Source organism: Phyllobates terribilis, unplaced genomic scaffold (genome assembly GCF_046119375.1).
Source record: "Phyllobates terribilis strain yellow unplaced genomic scaffold, ASM4611937v1 Scaffold_9__5_contigs__length_417890890, whole genome shotgun sequence".
Taxonomy (NCBI): Eukaryota; Metazoa; Chordata; class Amphibia; order Anura; family Dendrobatidae; genus Phyllobates; species Phyllobates terribilis.
The window spans coordinates 149,274,990-149,301,326 of record NW_027362769.1 but is presented as its reverse complement, the minus strand read 5'-3'; the positions used below and the strand labels follow the sequence as shown (position 1 = coordinate 149,301,326).

General features: G+C 40.1%; 1 protein-coding gene across 7 annotated transcripts in view; it reads left to right on the top strand.

Annotated features, from left to right (window-relative positions):
* FMNL2 (formin like 2) overlaps positions 1-26,101 on the top strand; it is a 235,233-nt gene extending 209,132 nt beyond the window's left edge. For 2 of the 7 annotated variants that reach the window (XM_073647169.1, XM_073647173.1), the window contains 10 exons: positions 811-1,045; positions 4,225-4,293; positions 4,373-4,453; positions 4,816-4,945; positions 5,403-5,566; positions 5,824-5,925; positions 6,582-6,680; positions 7,191-7,314; positions 15,861-15,954; positions 22,712-26,101. In XM_073647169.1, the coding sequence (XP_073503270.1) occupies positions 811-1,045; positions 4,225-4,293; positions 4,373-4,453; positions 4,816-4,945; positions 5,403-5,566; positions 5,824-5,925; positions 6,582-6,680; positions 7,191-7,314; positions 15,861-15,954; position 22,712 (1,099 nt within the window). In that variant the 3' untranslated portion in view covers positions 22,713-26,101. Of the gene's footprint in view, positions 1-810; positions 1,046-4,224; positions 4,294-4,372; positions 4,454-4,815; positions 4,946-5,402; positions 5,567-5,823; positions 5,926-6,581; positions 6,681-7,190; positions 7,315-12,195; positions 12,330-15,860; positions 15,955-22,711 lie in introns of all 7 variants that reach the window. The other 5 variants (XM_073647174.1, XM_073647170.1, XM_073647171.1 and 2 more) reach the window with 3 other exon arrangements.
* Positions 26,102-26,337: the final 236 nt, after the last annotated feature.

The following is a 26,337-nucleotide window of genomic DNA, read 5'->3' as shown; positions in this document are numbered from 1 at the left end:
GAAAGGTTCAAAAACTTAAAAAAACAAAAAACACCGTCTATGCCCCTCTTTGCCCAGTTCACAAAAGAACAAATAAAAATATTGAAACAAATAATATATTTGGTATTGCCTCATTTGTAAAAGTCAAATGTATGAAAACTTAAAGAACTGGTATGGGAAAAAAAATCAGACTCAAAATTGCTGTTTTTGCCGTCACCGCAACTCCCCCAAACATTCGATAAAAAGTAACCAAGATGTCATATGTACACCAAAATGTTATCAATAAAATTGTCATTGATGGAAAAATAACAAAAGCTACGGCTATAATAAAATTGCACAGATCAAACTTTTTTTTTTAAATTCTGATATTTTTTTAACTACTAAAATAAAAAAAGAAACAAACTGTAGAAGTTTTGTATCGTCATAATCGCTCTGAACTAGAAAATCATGTTTCTAATTCAAAAAAAAAGAAAAAAAAAATGAATGGCACAATTGTGTGTTTTCTTTTTTCACCATTTCACCCCACTTGGAATTTTTTTCAGTTTTTCAGTATATTATATGGTAAAGCGATGGTGTCACTAAAAATTTTAACTCGTTCCTCAAAAAATGTAATTTCTTAGAATTATGCATTCTTCTGTTCCTCTATTATTCCTCCTCCGTGGTACCAGTCAGGGATGTGTCCCTGCCAAATCTGACCCTGTCCAATAAGTGCTGAGAATGTAAAAATGTGTAGGTCAATTTATACAAACCTTTCCAGGAGGAATAACAGAGGAGGCTCCTTTGTGATATATGTTATTACTGGCTGATTTTTGTCATTATCTGTTATTTTAGATTTGACCTGAAAACGTTACCTGTGGACTTTGTGGAGTGTCTGATGAGGTTTCTGCCTACGGAGGCTGAAGTGAAGGTCTTCCGGCAGTACGAGCGGGAGAAGAAGCCTCTGGAGAACTTATCAGATGAAGATCGCTTTATGATGCAGTTCAGCAAGATAGAGAGGCTGATGCAGAAGATGACCATCATGGCTTTTATCGGCAACTTCAATGAGAGCATTCAGATGCTGACGCCGGTGAGTGCGTAATTTGTATTCACCATAAAGTAGTGTAAGACCGTGAAGGCAATGTAGGGTCACCTCGTCACATTCTAGAATGGCTACAACATTGAGGAACCAGGAGTACGTCATGTGATATGTGCACTTGGGCAAATCATCAAGATCCACAGCTGGCAGCTTCCTTTGCAGTTACCGACCAATGACACCCCAGATGTGCTCATTGGGAGACAAGTCCGGAGACGCTTCAGGCCATGGTAGCACGTTTAGGCCACACAGGATGCTCACAGTGGCATGAGTAACATGTGGCCTGGCTTTGTGTTGAAAAATGGCCTGGGACACTTTGGAGAAATGGCCGTTCCACGATTGATCCATTATGTACTGAAAATCAAATTGGATGTTACATACCAAGCCTAAAGCGTCACACAAGGTCTACATAAACCATCAGAAGATGTTTGTGCGACATTTTGCTATGAACCAGACGTGCAGCTTCAGGTGTCCATTTACCTCACACCACCACTCTCAAAGACTTTCATGGTGCAGAGCAAGATGGCAATGGAGGCTGGAATGGAGGTCTGTCCTAGTCAGTGATGAGTCCCGCTTTTAACTTGGATGCAACGATAGCCGGAGATTGCACTGGAGACCACAAAGGCAACGACATCATGGGGGAATGTCACACCAGTCCTACTTCCAGGGTTATGATGTGGGGTGGCATAGTATATGGTAGCCAGATGCCTCTAGTCATTCCAGGTACGCTAACAGCTCAGCGTTACATTGGAGAAATGGCCACACCACTGGTTCCACATCCAAATCAAAGTGTCCTAAGAAACATTTTTCAACATGACAACAGGCCGTACGCATGTTCCTCGTACTATGAGTAGCTGGTCCAGTGTGGCCCAAATGTGCTACCATGGCATGTAGCGTCTCCGGACTTGTCTCCCATCGAGCACATCCGGGACATCATTGGTCGGTGATTACACAGAAGCTGCCAGCAGCGGATCTTGATGATTTGCCCAAGTACATCATTCAGTGGCAGAGCCTTCCTCAGACAGCCATTAATAACCTCAGTGATAGCAGCCATGGCAATAAGTGCGGGGATTTCTGTATGTGGTGCTCACACTCCAGACTGAAAGAATAGAGATGTATTGAAAATCATCTGCAGATCATCATCATGTCTCCATCCTGACATTTCCAGAATTCCACAAATATTCCTTCTTGGTGCTGCAATTTCATACACACACTTCTAGGTGTATATATATGTATATATATATATATATATATATATATATATATATACAGTATAGACCAAAAGTTTGGACACACCTTCTCATTTAAAGATTTTTCTGTATTTTCATGACTATGAAAATTGTTCATTCACACTGAAGGCATCAAAACTATGAATTAACACATGTGGAATTATATACTTAACAAAAAAGTGTGAAACAACTGAAAATATGTCTTATATTCTAGGTTCTTCAAAGTAGCCACCTTTTGCTTTGATGACTGCTTTGCACACTCTTGGCATTCTCTTGATGAGCTTCAAGAGGTAGTCACCGGAAATGGTCTTCCAACAATCTTGAAGGAGTTCCCAGAGATGCTCAGCACTTGTTGGCCCTTTTGCCTTCACTCTGCGGTCCAGCTCACCCCAAACCATCTCGATTGGGTTCAGGTCTGGTGACTGTGGAGGCCAGGTCATCTGGAGTAGCACCCCATCACTCTCCTTCTTGGTCAAATAGCCCTTACACAGCCTGGAGGTGTGTTTGGGGTCATTGTCCTGTTGAAAAATAAATGATGGTCCAACTAAACGCAAACCGGATGGAATAGCATGCCGCTGCAAGATGCTGTGGTAGCCATGCTGGTTCAGTATGCCTTCAATTTTGAATAAATCCCCAACAATATCACCAGCAAAGCACCCCCACACCATCACACCTCCTCCTCCATGCTTCACGGTGGGAACCAGGCATGTAGAGTCCATCCGTTCACCTTTTCTGCTTTGCACAAAGACATGGTGGTTGGAACCAAAGATCTCAAATTTGGACTCATCAGACCAAAGTACAGATTTCTACTGATCTAATGTCCATTCCTCGTGTTCTTTAGCCCAGACAAGTCTCTTCTGCTTGTTGCCTGTCCTTAGCAGTGGTTTCCTAGCAGCTATTTTACCATGAAGGCCTGCTGCACAAAGTCTCCTCTTAACAGTTGTTGTAGAGATGTGTCTGCTGCTAGAACTCTGTGTGGCATTGACCTGGTCTCTAATCTGAGCTGCTGTTAACCTGCGATTTCTGAGGCTGGTGACTCGGATAAACTTATCCTCAGAAGCAGAGGTGACTCTTGGTCTTCCTTTCCTGGGGCGGTCCTCATGTGAGCCAGTTTCTTTGTAGCACTTGATGGTTTTTGCAACTGCACTTGGGGACACTTTCAAAGTTTTCCCAATTTTTCGGACTGACTGACTTTCATTTCTTAAAGTAATGATGGCCACTTGTTTTTCTTTACTTAGCTGCTTTTTTCTTGCCATAATACAAATTCTAACAGTCTATTCAGTAGGACTATCATCTGTGTATCCACCAGACTTCTGCACAACACAACTGATGGTCCCAACCCCATTTATAAGGCAAGAAATCCCACTTATTAAACCTGACAGGGCACACCTGTGAAGTGAAGACCATTTCCGGTGACTACCTCTTGAAGCTCATCAAGAGAATGCCAAGAGTGTGCAAAGCAGTCATCAAAGCAAAAGGTGGCTACTTTGAAGAACCTAGAATATAAGACATATTTTCAGTTGTTTCACACTTTTTTGTTAAGTATATAATTCCACATGTGTTAATTCATAGTTTTGATGCCTTCAGTGTGAATGTACAATTCTCATAGTCATGAAAATACAGAAAAATCTTTAAATGAGAAGGTGTGTCCAAACTTTTGGTCTGTACTGTATGTATAGAGTGTATGTACATGTCTATGAATGTGTGTATAACTACAGAGTGTGTACACGTCTATGAATGTGTGTGTCTGTGTGAATGTAATTGTGTGTATAAATATAAATAATGCATGAATTGGGTTGTGAGTGTTTTATGTCATTCTGTGTATATGTATGAATGTGATATTATGTGTATATACAGTATATATACACATGTGATTGTGTGTGTATATATACACTATGTGGAAACGTTGCACTTTTATTACAAATTACTATTGTCTTTTTCTAGCAACTTCACGCCATCATTGCCGCATCTGTTTCTATTAAATCATCTCAGAAACTAAAGAAAATCCTAGAGGTAGGTAAGAGTCTGAATATCGTGACTGTACGAGGATTCTGCGATGGCCGATCTTCTCTATTTCTGTTCCTTTTTGTAGATTATTTTGGCTCTTGGAAACTACATGAACAGCAGTAAACGTGGAGCGGTCTACGGCTTTAAACTTCAAAGCTTAGACTTGGTAAGTGCACATTAATATGTTCACAAGGAATGGGGGCCGGTAAGCTAAAGCCGTCAGTCCATAACCCAGCTTGGCTTGGCAGTTTTTCTGATACAGAGCTCCAAAGCCCCTGCTGTCCTTTACAAAGCCATAGAGGTAAATGATAAGATTCTGACTGCTCACAGCCACCACAAGAGGGTGCTCACTACCACTAGACCAATTACAACTGTATGAATCCATATGCAGTGAGCTCCCTCTAGTGGCGGCTGCAAGCAGGGAGAATATTAATCATTTGTTCTTATAAAATCGTTTAATTTTTAGTGTCTTTTACAGTTATAATAAAGTTTAGCTGTATTTTCTCCCTCCTTTTTATTCATTGACAGCTTCTGGACACCAAGTCAACAGACAGGAAACAGACCTTATTGCACTATATCTCCAATGTGGTACGGGAAAAGTATCCCCAGGTTGCTCTTTTCTTCAATGAACTCCATTATGTGGAAAAAGCTGCCGCAGGTGAGGTGCTAGACGCGGAGATGTCCTATTTAAAGGGGTTCCCGGCCGGCCGAGTTGAGCACTCATATAAGCAGGCGTTTGAAGAGATAGCGGCCTGCTGAACGAATAATCGTCCGACAATTATCTCGTGTGTACGACCATGTGGATATGAGCCATATCTGCAGCAAAAATAATATTATCTATTTAGGATCCAAATCTTGAGAAAACAGAGTATTTACTACCCCATGACCCTGCAGCGATGAATAGTGGGGGCCGGGAGGACTCTGCCTCCTTATATTCATTCCTGCTCTCCCTTATATTGTTTTACAGCACAATAAACTAGTATTTGTCTTTTTGTAATGTAACATGAGCGCCCCCTGCTGGCCATAGTCAGGCAGTGCAGATAACAGATTCAGCAGCCTTAGCTCAGTCAACTCCGTTGTTGTATATGAATCTCTGTTATCTGCTCCCACTATAGTCTCTCTTGAAAATGTTCTCCTGGACGTAAGGGAACTTCAAAGAGGGATGGATCTGACCAAGAGGGAGTACACCATGCACGACCACAACGTGATGCTGAAAGAATTCATCCACAATAGCGAAGGCAGGCTGAAGAAATTACAGGATGATGCAAAAATCTCACAGGTAACCAGAGGATTAATATTAAAGGGAACCTGGCAATGTGAAAATGACAGAAGTTCCCTTTAAGATGCTTCTCCATGGACATCATTATGTGGCATGTATAGAAATGTATGTATGCCGGACGTCCAGACTGCAGCATGTAGGATCCTGTGCCGGGAGGTGGAGGGTATAACCTGAGCGGGAGAGGCTGGTCATCTTCTGGTACAGATCAGATCGCCCTGTGACCCCAAACCCTGACGTCTGCCCTGTGTCTCTTCCAGGATGCCTTTGATGATGCAGTAAAGTATTTTGGTGAAAATCCTAAAACCACTCCTCCATCCGTATTCTTCCCAGTGTTTGTCAGATTTGTGAAAGCTTACAAGGTGACTATCTATCTATCTATCTATCTATCTATCTATCTATCTATCTATCTATCTACCTATCTATCTATCTCTCTATCTATCTATCCGTCCCTCTATCTATCTATCTATCTATCTATCTCTCTATCTATCCGTTCCTCTATCTATCTCTCTATCTATCTATCTATCTATCCCTCTATCTATCTATCTATCTATCTATCTATCTATCTATCTATCTCTCTATCTATCTATCCCTCTATCTATCTATCTACAGTATCTATCATCTATCATTTATCTATCTATCCATCTATCCCTCTATCTATCCCTCTATCCATCCATCCATCTATCCCTCTATCTATCTATCTTCATATCTATCTATCTTCATATCTATCTATGTATCTATCTATCTATCTATCTATCTATCTTCATATCTATCTATCTTCATATCTATCTTCATATCTATCTATCTTCATATCTATCTATGTATCTATCTATTCTATCCATCCATCCATCCATCCATCCATCTAATCTATCTATCCTTTTTTGTACTAATTTCCAGACTACTAAACAGCATAATCATAGCTGATAAGTAGATCTTTCCCATTGGTGCTGGTATATTGACGATTATACGTTTTCTGTACTTTCCCTAATACATGATATTTGTGTTATATGTCTTGTAGTTGGCTGATGAGGAGAATGAGCATAGGAAAAAACAGGAGCAGGCCCTCATGGAGAAGCTTCTGGAGCAGGAGGCAATGATGGACCAGCAGGATCAAAAGGTTCTCCTTATACCAATGACTGTACAGCCATGTGCAAGAGACAAGACACTAAGCCTCCTTAATGTCATTTCCCATAACTATCGCAGATAGATATACACAACCTTCATTTTTCGAGAGCAGTTTAAGAGATGAAATCAGAGCTCTGATTGTTTGCTATCAGCATCAGTTTCACAAAAACCCAAAGCTAAACTGCTGTAGATGGATTTTTGCTCCACATTATGAGATAGGAGAGATCTTTCTGTGTCCGGTACGTGACCGACCCTGTGTGTGACGGGGGCTGGCTGACTGCTCATTTTAACAGCTAAGCCAGTGCCCTTCTCTATTGCAGCTGATGCTTAGGCAAATAACGGGTTTGGCTTAGCTATGGAAATGAGCAGTCACATAGCCCCCAGCAAACTATTAATCATACCTGTAAATTATATGCAGCATATATACTGTCATCACCCTCAGACTGATCTCCTGTATAGACATATATACCTATAATGACACTTACCTGTCACTTCCTTGCAGTCTCCTTCCCATAAATCTAAGAGGCAGCAGCAGGAGCTGATAGCGGAGCTGAGGAGGAGGCAAGTTAAAGATAACAGACATGTGTATGAGGGCAAGGATGGAGCCATTGAAGATATCATCACAGGTAAGATAAGTGGTCCCCGGATTATAGACAACATGGGAACATTGAATATAATGATTAAAACCATATGGACAGAACATTGACTAATAAAATAGCTCCTATTACAGAACTGTCACCAGATTTTACACTTCAAACTGCATATATTATTAGATCTCTTAGACCTGTTTAGCCTAGTGTACTTACTATGAACATTCATGTCACAATAGTTTGTATAATCCTTTTTTGAAAATTTCTCCTGTCTAATATTAAAATTAGCATTTTTTAGAGTCCACCTGATTTTAGGATTATACAGCCTGTCTGACAAGGATTTTTTTTTTATTTAAAGGAAGTACATCAGCCACATCAGGTCTAAGAGAGTGTTGAATAATGTATGCAATTTGTGCTGTGAAATATGGTGACACATGTGCTTTGAAGGGGTAATCTGGCTCTTCTCACTTCTGGGAGGTGACGTCACGTTTACAGAAATCTGTCCGGTTTGCATTCGGGAGCGGCAGGTATCGTGCACCTGTACTATTCCAATAAATAGATATCTGTAGATGTGACATCACTCAGCTCCTGATGTGGACGTGAGAGGAGACGGATTACCCCTTTAAATGATGCCCTGTTGAAGTGAATGCACCATCAACACTACATGAATTGACTATGGGACTGTCGGAGATAGTGGAGTACAGCATTCACTTGCACCTCATTCTCAGCATTAATAGGGGTCTCCACGGTCGGCCCTCCAGTGATAAGCAAATTATCGCGTTATCCAGATGTCTGTGTTTTCCGCAAGTTAACACGACTGCTCTGATCCTACGCTTTTTTAAGTCACCTTACCACTGCAGCCAATCACTTTCTTCGGGGGCCCTGTTTTTTTTGTAGCATCGGACAACCCCTTTAAGCGGTGTTATCAGCTTAATAAAATATTCTACTTCAAGAAAAGTGGACCCCCCAAAATGCATTTATATACTTAACATAACAAACAGAGCACATCTTCACCCTGCCTGCTCGGATCTTGGATATTTTGGCTGCATCAGTAACGTCACGTCCAAAGGGCGCATCATCGCTGCAGCCAATCACTAAGATTGGCAGCTTTTTGCTGTTTACATCAGCAGAGTTGCTAAGCTCAGTGATTGGCCGCAGCGGTCTACATGCCAGTGAGGAGCCAGCGCTTGGCCCGGGGAGCGTGAGTACCTGCTCTGTTTATTATGTTATATATATACAGTTATATGAAAAAGTTTGGGCACCCCTATTAATCTTAAGCTTATTGTTTTATAAAAATTGGTGTTTTTGCAACAGCTATTTCAGTTTGATATATGTAATAACTGTTGGACACAGTAATGTTTCTGCCTTGAAATGAGGTTTATTGTACTAACAGAAAATGTGCAATCTGCATTCAAACAAAATTTGACAGGTGCATAAGTATGGGCACCCTTATCATTTTCTTGTTTTAAATACTCCTACCTACCTTTTACTGACTTACTAAAGCACTTTTTTTGGTTTTGTAACCTCATTGAGCTTTGAACTTCATAGCCAGGTGTATGCAATCATGAGAAAAGCTACTTAAAGTGGCCACTTGCAAGTTGTTCTCCTGTTTGAATCTCCTCTGAAGAGTGGCATCATGGGCTCCTCAAAACAACTGTCAAATGATCTGAACAAAGATTATTCAACATAGTTGTTCAGGGGAAGGATACAAAAAGCTGTCTCAGAGATTTAACCTGTCAGTTTCCACTGTGAGGAACATAGTAAGGAAATGGAAGAACACAGGGACAGTTCTTGTTAAGGCCAGAAGTGGCAGGCCAAGAAAAACATCAGAAAGGCAGAGAAGAAGAATGGTGAGATCAGTCAAGGACAATCCTCAGACCACCTCCAGAGAGCTGCAGCATCAACTTGCTGCAGATGGTGTCACTGTGCATCGGTCAACTATACAACGCACTTTGCACAAGGAGAAGCTGTATGGGAGTGTGATGCGAAAGAAGCCGTTTCTGCAAGCACGCCACAAACAGAGTCGGCTGAGGTATGCAAAAGCACATTTGGAGAAGCCAATTTCTTTTTGGAAGAAGGTCCTGTGGACTGATGAAACCAAGATTGAGTTGTTTGGTCATACAAAAAGGCGTTATGCATGGCGGCAAAAAAACACAGCATTCCAAGAAAAACACTTACTACCCACAGTAAAATTTGGTGGAGGTTCCATCATGCTTTGGGGCTGTGTGGCCAATGCCTGCACCGGGAATCTTGTTAAAGTTGAGGGACGCATGGATTCCACTCAGTATCAGCAGATTCTTGACAATAATGTTCAAGAATCAGTGACAAAGTTGAAGTTACGCAGGGGATGGATCTTTCAGCAAGACAATGATCCAAAACACGGCTCCAAATCTACTCAGGCATTCATGCAGAGGAACAATTACAATGTTCTGGAATGGCCATCCCAGTCCCCAGACCTGAATATCATTGAACATCTGTGGGATCATTTGAAGAGGCTGTCCATGCTTGGCGACCATCAAACTTAACTGTACTGGAATTGTTTTGTAAAGAGGAATGGTCAAAAATACCTTCATCCAGGATCCAGGAACTCATTAAAAGCTACAGGAAGCGACTAGAGGCTGTTATTTTTGCAAAAGGAGGATCTACTAAATATTAATGTCACTTTTCTGGTGAGGTGCCCATACTTATGCACCTGTCAAATTTTGTTTGAATGCAGATTGCACCTTTTCTGTTAGTACAATAAACCTCATTTCAAGGCAGAAACATTACTGTGTCCAACAGTTATTACATATATCAAACTGAAATAGCTGTTGCAAAAACACCAATTTTTATAAAACAATAAGCTTAAGACTAATAGGGGTGCCCAAACTATTTCATATAACTGTATATATATATATATATATATATATATATATATATATATATATATATATATATATATATATATATATATATATATATATATATATATAAAAAAAATGAACTTGCTTGGGGTCCACTTTTCTTAAAGTAGAAAACCCCTTTAACAGTGATTTACTGTATGGATGTTTGTTGCATTTTGCATCTATTAACATTTAGCTGCTTTTTTTGTTTGTTTTTAAAGCTATTAAGCAAAAATCATCAGAATAATTGCTAAGCTTTGTTTGTTATATTAATGGATTTGCCCAGTCTTACATAAGAAAAACTTAATATAATTGTTTAAGGAAGCACTCCCCCTACCATCAAAGTTTTTATCCCCATAATAAATTGCAGTCATCATATTGTATAGCCCTGTGTACTTACATTTGCTCATTTTGCTTTTCTACCCAGCTAATTCTTCTGTTTTCTCTCCTCTATGTAGAAACAGGAATCCTCTTTTCCCTGCATAAATCATTCCCCTCTTCACCTCCTGACCCAGCTGCTCTGCTCCCTCCTCCTCCGGCCAGGGACTTTTGCAGTGATTCATGACTCATGCAGGGAAAATTGATCTCCTGTTTCTACATAGAGGTTAGAAGGATTCAGCTAGTCAGTTTTTAATCACATGATGTCATAGACCGAATGGAAAAGAGAAGAATTAACTGGGTAGAAAGGCAAAATGAGCAATTGTAAGTACAAAGTGCTAAATAATATGATGACTGCAATATATTAAGAGGATAAAAACTTTGATTTTAGGGCTTCTTTAATATAAAAAGTTATACTTTTTTTGTAATATACTTTGTAAGTCAATTCTTCATCATTCTCAAGATCTCTTCTTGTTGTCAGTGAACGGTAACATTCTTGTATCCAGTTATCTGGGTTTCAAAACACATCAGGGGCAAAAACATAATGCGTTACAATGTATCGGTGCAGGTAAGGCACTGTTTACACAGAGATTATTGTCTTCCTGTCAGGGTTTGCAGTATTTTTGATGGCAGAAGCCATACAATCTCAAGCCCTATTACTGCTTTCAAAAATACAGGAACTTAGACAAAACAGATCTGGTATAGGTGTCATCATGGCTCTTTTTTTAAGTGGAAGCCGTGATAATAGTGTGAACAGAGCCTAACAGCTACCAACCCAGAACTCTTTTTTTTTTTCTTCACAGAGAATCGTCCAGACTAAATACAATAAATGTGTATAAAACTCTCTCTGTGGCCAGTTCTAAGACTGTTCACATTTCCAATCTCCAAGGAAAGGTTCACACCGACTTTTTGATTTAGATTTCGAAGCATATCTGAAATGTGAACCACAAAAAAAATCTTCTATTGACTGACAATGGGCAAAGATCTTAACATTGCTGAAGAAGTGAAACATGGGGTATATTATAAATCTGTCCATAGGATATGACATAAATGTTCAAAACACATATGATGCTTCTTTTTGAACTCCCATAGAAGTGAATGGAGAGAACCGTGCCTTCACAGCAGCCATGAGATGCACGTTCTCGACCTGGGTCGAGGTCCCAGAGTCGCAATCCTGACATTTATAGGATATCCTGTGGATACGACATTAACAGTAACCTGCGTGCAGCCACCACTAGAGGGAGCTCACTGCATACTGTTTATCTATTACATCTGATAATAAAGCAGTATGCAGCAGGCTCTTTAGCTCCCTCTAGTGGTGACTGCCAGATAGACATCCTTTTTATGTTTGATTTTCACGAGACTACTGTAATTTTGTATAACGACCTTGCATTGTGCTTTGGAAAAAAAGTTGATTTTCTACTAACCTAGACTATTTTTTTTTTAAATGTTGCCAAAACCGCTGAATGTCTTTTCCACTTGCTGTGATTAATCTTTCCAGCCTGACCTATGAGATGAGGCATAGTTATTATTGCATTGTATCTGTGCTGACCGTCCCCTATAACCTCAGCAGAGAACTAACCATGTACTAATGCGATAGTCCTTAGCTTCTTACCGTCTTCTTGTTTGTCTTCTCTGGCTATTATCTTCCATGCAGTGCTGAAGACTGTGCCCTTTACCGCCCGAACAGCCAAGCGTGGCTCACGGTTTTTCTGCGACCCCGTTCTCACTGAGGAAATCCATTACTAAAAATTATTCTCTTTCACACCTGATGCTCTTAAAAAAAAAAAGGTTGCTGTAGGTTTTCATATATTTCTCCATGTTTAGGCATCACCCCAGGGGGTATCAGGGCGTCTCCTGTCTTCATGAAGCTTTGATGCCCCGTCGTCATCTCATTGCATGCCACTTACAAACCTCTTTGCATAATGGGGCTTTAAAGCGAATGACCACCCATAAAGGATATTATTAAAACTTTTTAATATATCTTTATAGTGGTTGGAGCAATATATATTTTTTGAATTAAAAAAAAGAACATGCAGCCACTAGAGGGAGCTCAGGAGCTGAGTGCAGAATGTTGATACATTGAAGTCAGTGGCGACACCGAATGCAGTGAGCTCCCTCTAATGGTGGCTGCAGGTAAGTACATTTTTAAAAATTAAATAAACTTTCATTATTTTTTTTTCATTATAAGTAATTTTGTCCAGCATTGAAAGTCAGTATCAGTTTATTAAGGGATTCGTCTCCATTCTTTTAAAAGAATTGCATGTAAGTGGCTTCCAAACCCCTGTTTTTCTCCCAGTTTGTTTATCTGTTTTTAGCAGCATTGATATCAGATCGTACTCAGTTGGAGTACAGATGCTGGCAGTGAAAATGTATGTCACAGCTTTATATATTTCTGTGCAGCTGTCACACTCGGATCAGGAGAGCCGCCGGCCTGCCCGAGATCTGCGTTCTGATCTTGCGCCGATTTATATGACTGTGCCCTTAGTGACACAAGTGCTGACTTTCAGTGCCATCATCAGTACTCCAAATGAGTACATTCTGATATCAGTGCAGCTGAAGACTGGGGCAAATAGACTAGGGAAAAGCCAGGTTCTGGATGCCAAGTGATTTGCAAAGTTTCAGAACTTTTTCCCTGCTGGACAAAATTATAAAAAATAAATAATTAAAGTTTAGTTGCTCTTTTATGTCTATGAAGTTGATTTGGAGCGCTGTGTCAGAAAAAAAAAACACAGCTCTGACCACTTTACAGATATATTAAGAACATTAATCAAAGCAAAATTTTTGGGTCAACAAAATAATAAAAAATAAAATTAGTTTTCCTTTTTGCATTAATAAGCCCCATCATGCACCCATCTGCTTCGCATGTGATTAGTTTTTTTTTATATCTTCATTACTAAGGTAGATAAAGTCTGGGACGCAAATTGTTACACCTGGGTGGGTGGTGGTGGTGGTGGTATGGGGGTCATTTACTTTTGCTATTTTTTTTTCACATTGTTCTTGTAAAATGTAAAACATTGTGACGTGTTACACGTCTGGTTTTATGCTCAATACGTATAAGAAGAGATGACACCAAGAGCGGGTCTGGCTAAAATCACTTGCTGAAACGGTGTTTAGTCCACAGAGCAGTAGAATAGCAGCGGTGGAGAAGCCGCCCCACCACTCCGCTCAGCGTCTTTGACGCTGCTGAATTGAGTCTGTTGGGAAGGGGTTATAAAAAAACCAATAAACTTTTCTACTTGCATCTCCTCGGACTTCCCTCCTCGCCTCGGTCCTCTGATCGCTCTTCTTCAGTTGTCTTCTTCTCATTCTGGCTTTTCCGCCACCTCTGCTGATTAAGTCTCATGAGGTCACATGAAGCCCAACGCACGTCCTTGACATCAGTCTTGTGAGTTGCACCTCGTCAGCGTGTGAGGTCTTGACAATGGTGGTGGCCGAAGACTCGGTAGGAGGAAAAGGGAGAAGAGGTGCGATTGAAGGACCGGTGGTGACGGGACAGGTACGGGGAATGCCGATGAGGAGTGAGTAAATAGTTTATTTTTATGTATTTTTGGCTCACACGCACATAGAATCCCAAAAACTTCAGATTCATTAGTATCCCATTTTTGGGGGGCAGAAATGGAATGGCTCTGGAGTAGTGACCAGTGACCCCCGGGAGTCATTATAGTCTGGATACACGATTGGGGGTCCCAGCGGACTAAGCACCGTGTAGGGGTGATGGCGGCCGCCTGGCCTTGGTGTGATTCTCTGCAGGGCGTGCAGACATTACGGTATTTTTCCTCCTTCTTCTGTTTCATACGTCTTTGACTCTCCGTATCTGATGTAACCCACGACTGCATGTGTATACTGCATCTGCATGAACCAAATCTGCCCCCAAGCACGAAGTCTTCTCCTCCATCCGCTGATATTTCCGACATTATTTTCAGTTCCAAAACAATGTATAGATGATATATCTCACGGTGGGCAGACACGTAACGTACGGCCGCGGGGCGGTCACTAAGATTGATAGACCGACCTTCCTTCTTCTCTGTATGTTTTACTAAATTAAAATAAAAGGATGACTATTCTTGTCGTGATATTGATGGTCAGGGCATGCTGGCACCTGTAGTGTGCAGAATATAGAATTGTATTGGAACTGAAAAGTGTTAAAAGAGATGTACCGGATGATAAGAACATGGCGGCTTTCTTCTAAAATCTGCGTCGTCCCCCATCCATGGCTCATGTTTGGTTTTGCAGTTGAGCTCCACTGAAGTAAATGGGTCCGAGCTGCAATACTATGCACAACCTGTGGACGGATGTGGCGCTGTTCTCAGAAGAAAGAGGTCACATGCTTATTATCCTGCACAATCCTTTTAAGATTTGCATCATTTTTAGCGTTCATTCAACAGAGCTTCGGTGATGGTCACATTGGCCGTCCGTGTTTTGTGAGAGCTGACTGCACGGCCGCTGTTGTACTGAGCTTCCATCTTGTCTTTCATGGTGTCTTGGGACAACTGTTCTTTTTCCTTTCCTTTTCATGTTAATTACTGTATTAATTTTTCTCTCTGGAGCCAATCTTCAAAGCAGCTTATATCTCTGAGAATCCTGAAAATAATGATAATAAAAGCTTATAATGAGCTAACTGGGCGGCCATCTTATCCAATAATAGGGCGGCCATCTTATCCACTAATAGGGCGGCCATCTTATCCACTAATAAGGTGGCCATTTATCCACTAATAAGGTGCCCATTTATCCACTAATGGGCGGCCATCTTGTCTACTAATAGGGCAACCATCTTATCCACTAATAGGACGGCCATCTTATCCACTAATAAGATGGCCATTTATCCACTAATAAGGTGGCCATTTATCCACTAATAGGGCGGCCATCTTGTCTACTAATAGGGCGGTCATCTTATCCAATAATAGGGCGGTCATCTTATCCAATAATAGGGCGGTCATCTTATCCAATAATAGGGCGGCCATCTTATCCACTAATAGGACGGCCATCTTATCCACTAATAAGGTGGCCATTTATCCACTAATAAGGTGGCCATTTATCCACTAATGGGCAGCCATCTTGTCTACTAATAGGGCGACCATCTTATCCACTAATGGACGGCCATCTTATCCTCTAATAGGGCGGCCATCTTATCCACTAATAGGGTGGCCATCTTATCCACTGCCTTGCTCTGCTTACCTTCTACCCCTTTCTGCTTGTTTTCCTTGCTTTGGCGCCTAACACTTCTGAGGTACTGAATGATTCGCTCACATTCTCTGCCTTACCCAGCCATATTTTTTTTTTTATATTTAACCACCATTTTGTGTTTTTCTCCTGTTTTAGCCTTAAAGAAGAATAATATCACTAAATTTCCAAATGTTCATTCGAGGGTAAGGATTTCTTCTAGCACACCGGTGGTGGAGGATACACAGAGCTGGCAAGCATTATTTTTTACTTGGCTTCCTCCTCTCTCTGTATGCCAGAGCAGTCATGTTCCATAATGCTACAGTCCAATCCTGTCAGGTACACACAGTGGGGGCGGCCATTTTGTGGATCATATCAGCATTTATGTCAGTGTAATAATGAGGAGATAAGTCTCACCAAGACCGACATACCCCTACTAATAGGAAAGGTTTAGGTATACAGGCTAAAAACCAAAGCCAAAAGTTACAATTCCACTATTTTTTTTTTGGGGGGGGGGGTTACAGTGTTCATTTTGTGCTAAAAATGACCTGGGAATATGATCCTTCCTTCTGGTCAGTATGATACCAGACTTGTAGAATATTTTTTTATATTTTAATGGTTAAAAAAAATGTCAGAAGTTCACAAAAAAAATTTTTTTTTTGCGTTGTCATTTGGGTGACACATAACTTTTTTATTTTTACACTCATGGACTCGTGGCAGGACTTGTTTTTGTATGGCAAGCTGTAGTTTTTATTGTTACTATTTTGGGTTATATATGATGTGCTCATTGCTTTTTATTGATTTTTTTTTGGGCGGCGGAAAAGTAGACAAAAAACAGAAATTTTGGCATTTTCATTTTTTTTTTCTTCACGTTTAACCTAATGGGTTAAATAATTATATAGTTGAAACCAGAAGTTTCCATACACTATATAAAAAGACACATATGCATGTTTTTCTCAATATCTGACATGAAATCAGAATAAACCTTTCCCGTTTTAGGTCAATTAGGATTATCATAATTTTTAATATTTGCCAAATGCCAGAATAATGAGAGAGAGAGAGAATGTTTTAAGGCATTTTTATTACTTACTGTAAAGTCAAAAGTTTACATACACTAAGATTACTATGCCTTTAAACAATTCTGGACTGCCCGTATGATGATGTTATGTGTTTGGAAGCTTCTGATAGGTTTTTTGGCAACATCTGAGTTAATTAGAGACACACAGGTGGGTGTATTTTAATGCACACCTGAAACACACTGCTTCTTTGTGTAGCTTCATGGGAAAGTCTAAAGAAATCAGCCAAGATATCAGGAAGAGAATTGTGGACCTGCACAAGTCTGTCTCATCCTTGGGAACAATTTCAAGATACCTGAGGTGCCTCGTTCATCTGTACAAGCAATTATACGCAAGTACAAACAAGATGGGAGTGTCCAGCCATTATACCGCTCAGGAAGGAGACTTGTTCTGTGTGACCCAAGTTATTCAGTTTAAGGGCAATGGTACCAAATACTAACGAAATGTATGTAAACTGTTGACTTTGCAGTAAGTAATAAAAATGCCTTAAAACATTCTCTCTCATTATTCTGGCATTTGGCAAATATTAAACATTATGGTAATCCTAACTGACCTAAAACGGGAAAGGTTTATTCTGATTTCATATCAGATATTGAGGTAAACATGCAGATGTGTCTCTTTATATACTGTATGGAAACTTCTGGTTTCAACTGTATATCATAATACACTGCTCAAAAAAATAAAGGGAACACTGAAATAATACATCCTAGATGTGAATGAATGAAATATTCTCATTGAATACTTTGTTCTGTACAAAGTTGAATGTGCTGACAACAAAATCACACAAAAATCATTAATGGAAATCAAATTTATTAACCAATGGAGGCCTGGATTTGGAGTCACCCCCAAAATTAAAGTGGAAAAACACACTACAGGCTGATCCAACTTTGATGTAATGTCCTTAAAACAAGTCAAAATGAGGCTCAGTATTGTGTGCGGCCTCCACGTGCCTGTATGATCTCCCTACAACGCCTGGGCATGCTCCTGATGAGGTTGCGGATGGTCTCCTGTGGGATCTCCTCCCAGACCTGGACTAAAGCATCCGCCAACTCCTGGACAGTCTGTGGTGCAACGTGACGTTGGTGGATGGAGCAAGACATGATGTCCCAGATGTGCTCAATCGGATTCAGGTCTGGGGAACGGGCGGGCCAGTCCATAGCTTCAATGCCTTCATCTTGCAGGAACTGCTGACACACTCCAGCCACATGAGGTCTGGCATTGTCCTGCATTAGGAGGAACCCAGGGCCAAAAGCACCAGCATATGGTCTCACAAGGCGTCTGAGGATCTCATCTCGGTACCTAATGGCAGTCAGGCCACACACAATACTGAGTCTCATTTTGACTTGTTTTAAGGACATTACATCAAAGTTGGATCAGCCTGTAGTGTAGTGTTATTAACCTCCATTGGTTAATAAATTTGATTTCCATTGATGATTTTTGTGTGATTTTGTTGTCAGCACGTTCAACTTTGTACAGAACAAAGTATTCAATGAGAATATTTCATTAATTCAGATCTAGGATGTGTTATTTGAGTGTTCCCTTTATTTTTTTGAGCAGTGTATATGTACTAAAAAATTAAGTTTAAAAAAATATATATATATTAACTGGGGAAAATGGGGTGTAATTCAAGTTATATATATATATATATATATATATATATATATATATATATATATATATATATATATATAAAATATATATATATATTTTTTTATACTACATTTTTATTCCTTGTAGGGGACTTGAACCGGCAGTCGTTGTGGCAGCTTTTGTTCTATTTGCTGACATACTCTAATATTCTGCCGATTGTGAGAGTCCATATAGCTGGTAAAGCTGTGACTTTCACTCATCCGCCCTACGATTCCAGAGATATGAGTCTTTTTATTCATTTCTTAATGTTATGGTCTTTACTAAAGGGGGCGGTACACACAGGATAATTATGCAGAGCATCATATGAGTCACGCCCAAGGATCCTGTGAGCCACGCCCTGATAATTCTGTGAGAACCGCCCCTGAGGATCTTGTGAGCAACGCCCTGATAATCCTGTGAGCCACGCCCCTGAGGATCTTGTGAGCTACGCCCCTGGTATCCTGTGAGCCATGCCCCTTGGGATCTTGTGAGCCACGCCCCCTTGTAAAGACTATAAACAAAGTAACACTAAATAAAAAGGTCCATATCTGTGGAACTGTATAGCGGATTTTTTTAAAAAACTAAATCGTAATACTCAGGGGAGCAGTGAGAATAAAATAAGAGCAAAAACTGTCCTCTGATGACCTAGTGACTGGTCCTCTTTAAGATACAGTATAACCCACCTGTCATTTTCTATCCAGCCATTTGGGAAATTACCCAACTTTTTTCTTTTTTGGAGTTTGGGACACAGCAGTCTCATGAAGCCACTAAGCTTCAATATAAAATAGGTAGCAGAATCCCCCCCAACATGACCCCTCATTTATAGTTACGGTCTCCAAACATGGGGCAATGAGACCATTGGGGCGCACTCTGGCTCCAGAATCCTACGACCAGGCCTTTAGTTAGCAACGGACGCAATCCACTGTGTGCAGGTGACAGGTACCTAAAGTGAAGCTCCGCATTTGAGAACATCTCCTGTATTGTTAGTAATTTCTCATGTGGCATCTTTGTTGTATTTCACTATTGCCTCTTTTGCCGACTTTGCTTAAAAAGAATCTATCATCTGTTTTTTGCTGAGAGCAGGATAATGTGGTGGCAGAGACCCTGATTCCAGTGATGTGTCCTTTATTGGGCTGCTTGCTTTATTTTTGATAAAATCACTGATTTATTGGTAGGAGATTATCACTAAAGGACTAGTAAACCTGCAGCCATGTAGTCCTTTATATTTATGAGCTCTATGTAACCCCGCCCTCACCACTGATTGGCAGCTTTCTGCCTATGCACAGTGCACAGAGAAAGCTGCCAATCAGTTGTGTGGTCGGGGTGATACAGAGCTCAGCATTTAGAGAACTGATAGATCTGCAGTAGAAAAAAATAGGGATTTTATGAAAACTGCAGCAAGCAGCCCAGTAAGTGGCACATCACTAGAATCAGGGTCTCTGCCCCTACATTATGCTGCACTGAGAGAAAAAACCTGATGACTGATTCTCTTTAAAGGGTATGTTCACACAGATTGTTTATATGTGGATTTTTCATCCTGAAAAATCCACACTGAAAAAACGCTCCTAAAAGACATGAGATTTTGTAAAATGCGTTTTTCACACTGTTTTGAAGTAGGATTTGACTTGGGTTTTTCGGCGTCGTTTTTAGGGTGTCCCTGCTGCAAAAATAAACAAAACAAAAAGAAAAAAGATTACAAATTTGGAAAAATATGCAGATACTGCTGCAATTTATGCTCGGAAAGGGCAGCAAATAATTTACAAAACACTTTTCCCAACATGTTAAAACATTTTTTTTCGAAAAAAAAACATGTTTTATATCTCGTTTTCTCATTCCAATGAATGGGAAGCTTGTTGCAAGCAGACGTGAAGCATTTTTTTTTGTTGTTGATTTTTGTGCAAAATCAGCTCCCAAAACTACAGAAATAAACTCAGTCGGAACATACCCAAAAAAAAGGGTTATCTCCTTACAGACACGGCCACGGATTATGCTAAAAATGTCCTCGAAAAGCAGTTTTTACTTTGTAAAAAAAGTTTCTGATTGGAAACAGTCATCAAGCAGGCTAGCTGCTGTTGATAGATCTTATGCTCATTTTACCTGTATTTAATTTTTAACGGTACGCCTTAATAAATCCTAAAGCTCAACACCTTAACGCGTCAGTACCCAGTAAGTCTCCTTAGCGCATAATTACCTTAAAGTAGGGATGAGAGATCAGTCAACAGCAGCATGTTGATGGTGTCCATGGATAATAAACTGGAAAATAAAAGCGGAAAAAACGGCAATATACTACAAAGAGGCCATCTTGTACATTTGTGACTATAGAATCAATGTAAATCAGAGGCGCGGCTTTACTTTACAGTATCGCAGTAGATTTTAGGGTAATCAATTCTGAATCCATAATTAATCCTTCTCTGATACACAAATATAAATATTTCAAGGGTCGTATCAGCCTTAGCCCCCGGTGTTAGAGCATCACAGCTTGGCATCAGCTGGGATGTCACACCCGGACTTCCATTTTAGTAGGATATTTATTTCTGACACCATTATTAAAAGGCCACCATTGTGAAACCCAATGTAGACTACATTGTCTTCTGCTGAATATTTAGAAATGTACCAATAGACCAATAATTAATTGTTATTCTAAGGCCACAAATTGAGTCTACCGTTCTGTGTATGCAGCTCCTATGCTTACAAATGTGTATTTGTGGTTACAGGCTACATACAAACCCTATTAAGTCCGGTTATGCGGTTATGCAGTCACGTGTTACTTGCTCCAATTCGTTTCTTCTTCCTAACTACAAAGAGCAGTCATTTTAAAGTATCTGACTGCATAATCCGACTACACGTGGTTTATTTGTAGTCTGTAGCCATGGCGACACATAGGCTTTTTTCACGTTTTATATTAGTTGCATTGGATCTAAGGAAATTTGGTTGTAAAAGTGGAAACAACCTTCATCCTTGAAGGGGTTAGACCAAATTTATGATTGCTGGGATCCATCACTGGTCACAAGAACGGTGGTCCGTGTATCCTATTTTGAAGAGTGGTTGTCACACATGTGCACTACCGCCGCCATTGTCCGTGGGACCAATGAAGAAAGCCAAGTGCTATACCAGATTATCTCATAGACAATAAATGGAGCGGTAGTTCACATACAAGACCCCTGATCCATTCAAACAGGGCACATGATACCCTTGGTTTTGGGAAACAGAGATTAAAGGGGTTTTACTGTCCCTGTCCCACGGCTGCAGCTTGTTTTAAAAAACCAAACACAATGCTCTTTACTCTCCCTCCCCAGGTCCAACACAGAGGCTCCATTGCTGCTCCTGGTGTCTGTTATTGTCTGCAACGCTGACATCAAGTTGAAAGCGCTGCAGCCAATCAGTGAGCTCAGCGGCTCATGCTGTCAACTCACTAATTAGCCGCAGCGCTGCCGACGTAACGTCAGCGATACAGACAATAACAAATGTCGGGAGCAGTGGTAGAGACTCAGTGCTGGACCTGGGGAGGGTGAGTAAAGCCATTTTGTTTGATTTTTTATTTTTTTTTTCAAATAAACTGCAGCCTGGGTTTTTCCAAAACCAGAAAATCCAGTTAAGACAGGAAACATCTAATATTAGAACCTTGTTTCTGATCAGGGGGCAGTTCCTTAATCCTGTACAAGAAACTCTTAAGTACTATGGCCAGTATAAAGCTAATCTCCACCTTTTCACGTCCAGTCCAACATACTGATTCATAGTGATGCGGTCAGAGATCTGTTATACCGACACAGAGCTCCAAATCCCCTCTATAGATATAAATTTAAAAGATAAAATTCTGGATGCCTGCAGTCACCAGTGGAGGGAGATAAGTGCATACTGCTCTACATTACATGTCCAGTAACAAATATTGTGCATACTACTCCCTCTAGTGGTGGCCGCAGGTATGGCTTAAGAAAATGGAGCTGCAAACTTATTAACAGGGTTGGTTCTTACCAGAACAAATAAGAATACATAAATGTAATCAGTGGTGTCCTTTTAATATTAAATTATTTAGGACTTATTAATTCAAACACAACTTACATTACGCCCAGCAAATAAGTAGCAAGGTCTAAGATGCAAAAACTTTTTTTTCCCCCTTTTTCTTTACTCCTGTTCTCATCCACCGGTACTTTCTACATGATTCTCCCCCTTTGTATCAGTCTAAATTTCCTTTCCTCTCTATATACAAGCTGCTTTGATTGGCTGCCGGACGTCTTCTCTGTTTTACTTACGTAACTTAAAAAAAAAAAGAGAATAATGACCTTAACACCCCCCCTCTGCTTGCAGATCTTAGAAGCCAGCCGTACAGGAGAGCCGACGCGGTGAGGAGAAGCGTAAGGAGGCGCTTCGACGACCAGAACATGCGCTCCGTCAATGGTGCTGAATTACCAGTATGAGCTGGGAGATCCCTTTTCGTAAACTAGCGAGTGCGTGCGTTTAGTATGTGACGGGAAGGGGCCAGTATCCCTCGCCGGGGACGCACAACCACCGCCACTTTAACTGCACCTTCATTAAACTGCAAAGGGCTCAAACTGATAAAAAAAAAAGACTGCAACCAGGATGACGACGTGAGCCGGGACCCCCACTCCATGCAGATATATGTACATTGTCAATCGTAGCTAACAAGTGCCTAAATCCGACCTACCTGCTCCGAGCAATACAACTCGATGTGCCCAGGTATCTTTACACCAATACGTTACTCAGTATTTTTAACCAAAATGTAAAATACGTCTTTTTTTTTTTTTTCTTTCCTTTTTTTGTTACATACGACTTGAACGAGCGGTCGGATTCACCTCTCGGTTTGTAAATAGATGACGCCGACATTACGGACCATACGGTGTGTAACGTAGACAGCGCCGACGGATGAGGTTCGGTGCTTAACGCTGCACTTAAAGGTCAATACAATTCAAGGGCTGATGTGAGCGAAGGACCTAAAAAAAAAGAGAAAACTGCACCTTTAAAAAAAGTAGATGATAGTGTTGTAATGCTTTGTTTTATTTTATACGATATTATGGCCGGAGCGCGCAGCATTCGAGATGATGATTATTTTTATTTTTTTTTACTTATTTACTAGCACTAATTAAGTATTAGGCTCGAGGAGGTCATTTCCTCACCTGAATGAATGTCAATAGCCGGGGCCTCTCTCAGCAAGTAACTACTACTCCCATCTTCTAACAAATATAATACTGATTGATGCATCTGGGTACAGACAGTGGTACTGCATGTGTTTTTGGAACTATAACTCCCAGCATGCTGAAGAATGTGATGCGGTCTGAGTTCAAAGAAATGATCCACAGCTTTTTTTTTTAAATTTCAGTTTAAATCTACAGAAAAAAAAACATACTTTTTTAAAAATTATTTTATGTCCTAAGGATTCATGTCCAAAGACCGGGGGTGGGTGGCACTTGCAGTCCCTAAGGCTCCATAATACAGATCCATAGGCACTGCACACGCTCCAGGGCAGCCCCGTAATAAGGTCTGGAGCATGTCACAACATCCACGAGTTTTCATATAAAATCAGGTGCGGCCTAACATGCGTACACTCATTGGCTTTGGTTGGTACGAAGAACTGCATGCGTGGCACCAGGATTCAAAGGGTTATTCTCAACCTCTTAAATTGGTAAAATTGTGAAGAGCTTGTAAAATCTTTCTAATTGGCTATATTATATATATATATATATAAATCCTCTGTGTTCTCCAGAACAGAGGGATTTTTGATTTTATTGTTTACTGCTCTCTCCTTGCCTTTGGAGGTGGCCCGTTTCTTATGCAAGGAGACAAGCGCTTACAAGCTCTTTTCTATAGAGTTTGTAAGCATTGCTGTAAAGGGGGCAGGATCGCTAGACCTGGCCAGCTCCAGCGCTCCTCCGATGCCGCAGAGGCAAAGCGTCCTCAACTTTCAGCACAGTTCAGACCAGAGTGGCAACCATACCACTGATCCAACTGTTAATCGGGATCGCACCGTCCCACTGCAAGCAGGAAGTCAGGAGGAAGAACAGCGCGATAACCACTTCAAGCACCTTGTGCTGATTTCGAGTTGCGCAGCTTTTTTCGTCCTCCAGTCACATCCCGTGCAAATCATTGTGGGAGCTCAGATGTTAACAGATCTGTGTGATTTCAACAGGATGTGACTGGAGGACGAAAAAATCCGCGTAACTCGAAATCAGCACAAGGTGATTAAAAAAAGTAAAAGTTTGTTTATAGATTTAAACAGTTTGAAAAGTTGAGATTTCCCTTTAAAGGGCAATATGAGATTTTTTTTGGTGTGTTCTTTTTTAACAGCTCAACACCTTTTTATCACATGTGACTGGTATTACAGCAAAAGCAAACACAGCAGCAATAAACCCCATCCTCCTTAGGGCTCATTCAGATTCCAGTTTTTCTCAAAGCCGAGTTTTTCACAGAAACACTCGTACCTATAATAGTCTATGGGGTAGTTCACATGTCCGACTTTTTTTTTTTTTTGTCCTGGACCGAGTGGTCCATGTAAAAGCACAGAGACTTGTTCGATATTGATCCAATGCTTGGATCAAAATTACCATTGCAAGTCTATTATATTAATCAGTGAAAAAATGTTCACGGACTGTTTGCTAGAAGCTTGAGAAACCTCTGGAGAAGTCTGATCTACACAAGAATTCTTTTTATGGCTGAAGATATTACTACAGATAATTCCATACAGCAGAACACCGTTTAATTTTCACTCATCACGGACTCCATTTCCTACCATCACTACGTGGTTCCTTTCTGGCTTTGATAGCGAACTAACTGGTTTATTGTAAAGAAAGTAAATTGTATAGTATTTAACCACTAGAGAGGAGACTTATTACAACGTAACTTTTGTTTCGCATTCGATACGTTTTGTAAAAAAAAAAAAAAAAAAACTGGAAAAGAAAAAGAAAAAAATTTAAATTTTGCACGTCCGGAAATGTGTAAAGTTTGATAAACATTCGCTCTGGGCAATGTTTTTGAAAAACATTGTATTATTATTTTTTTTTTCTTTCTGCTAAATTTTAATTTAAATGGACCATTCAGAACATTTCCAAATCGACTCTCCTCGAATATTCTGTAGTTTTATGATGACCTGTTTTTAAATGTACAGATATTTTGCTACAAAGTTGGTGCAGTTTTTTATGCTTTTTTTTTTTTTTCGGTTGGTTTTATACTTAAAATTCCCGGTTTAGCCGCTGAGTGATAATGTAAATATTGTTTAAAAATATAATGAAGTCACATCAGCCTGTGCTATACAACCTGAATGTTATTTTAACTTATAGTTTTCTTTTTTTTGTTTTTTTTTAATATTTAACTAAATGAACTGGGGATCACAGTTACATCGGCTTAACCTTAACTGATTATTTTTCTCGTGTACAACTGCCTATACATGTTACATTTGCACACTTGTGTGGATTTTTTACCTGCTGGGGAGAACATGCCAATTATGTATCGTAATACGTTTTTTTTTTTTTTTAACAGATTTTAGAATTTAAAAAAAATAATTAATTTTTTTTTTTTTTCAGTAAATTGGCGAAAATGATTCAAATTAATTTAAACGATTAAGAACTAATCTAAAACTTAGTTTACGGTGATGTCAGGACGTTGGCATGTTTTCTTTAGTGTAACGCCGGTTGCTTAGTAATTCTAGAAACACTCCATGTTATGTTTCTGCTCTGTCCATTGCCTATGATCAAATAAACTATTTACACTACTACACCACAATGGTCTTATTCCTACATCTGGATGATAAGAAGGAACATAACCAAAGTCTTAGTCTTTGGATGCAACATGTGTTGGTCCATAACATGCAAACCATTTGTTAATAGAAAACAGGGAGTGGGGGAGAGGAGGGAGATGCAGCTGCAGTTTTGCACCTAAAGCTCACATTTTTGCATAATTACTGACCAGTAATGGGATTTTTC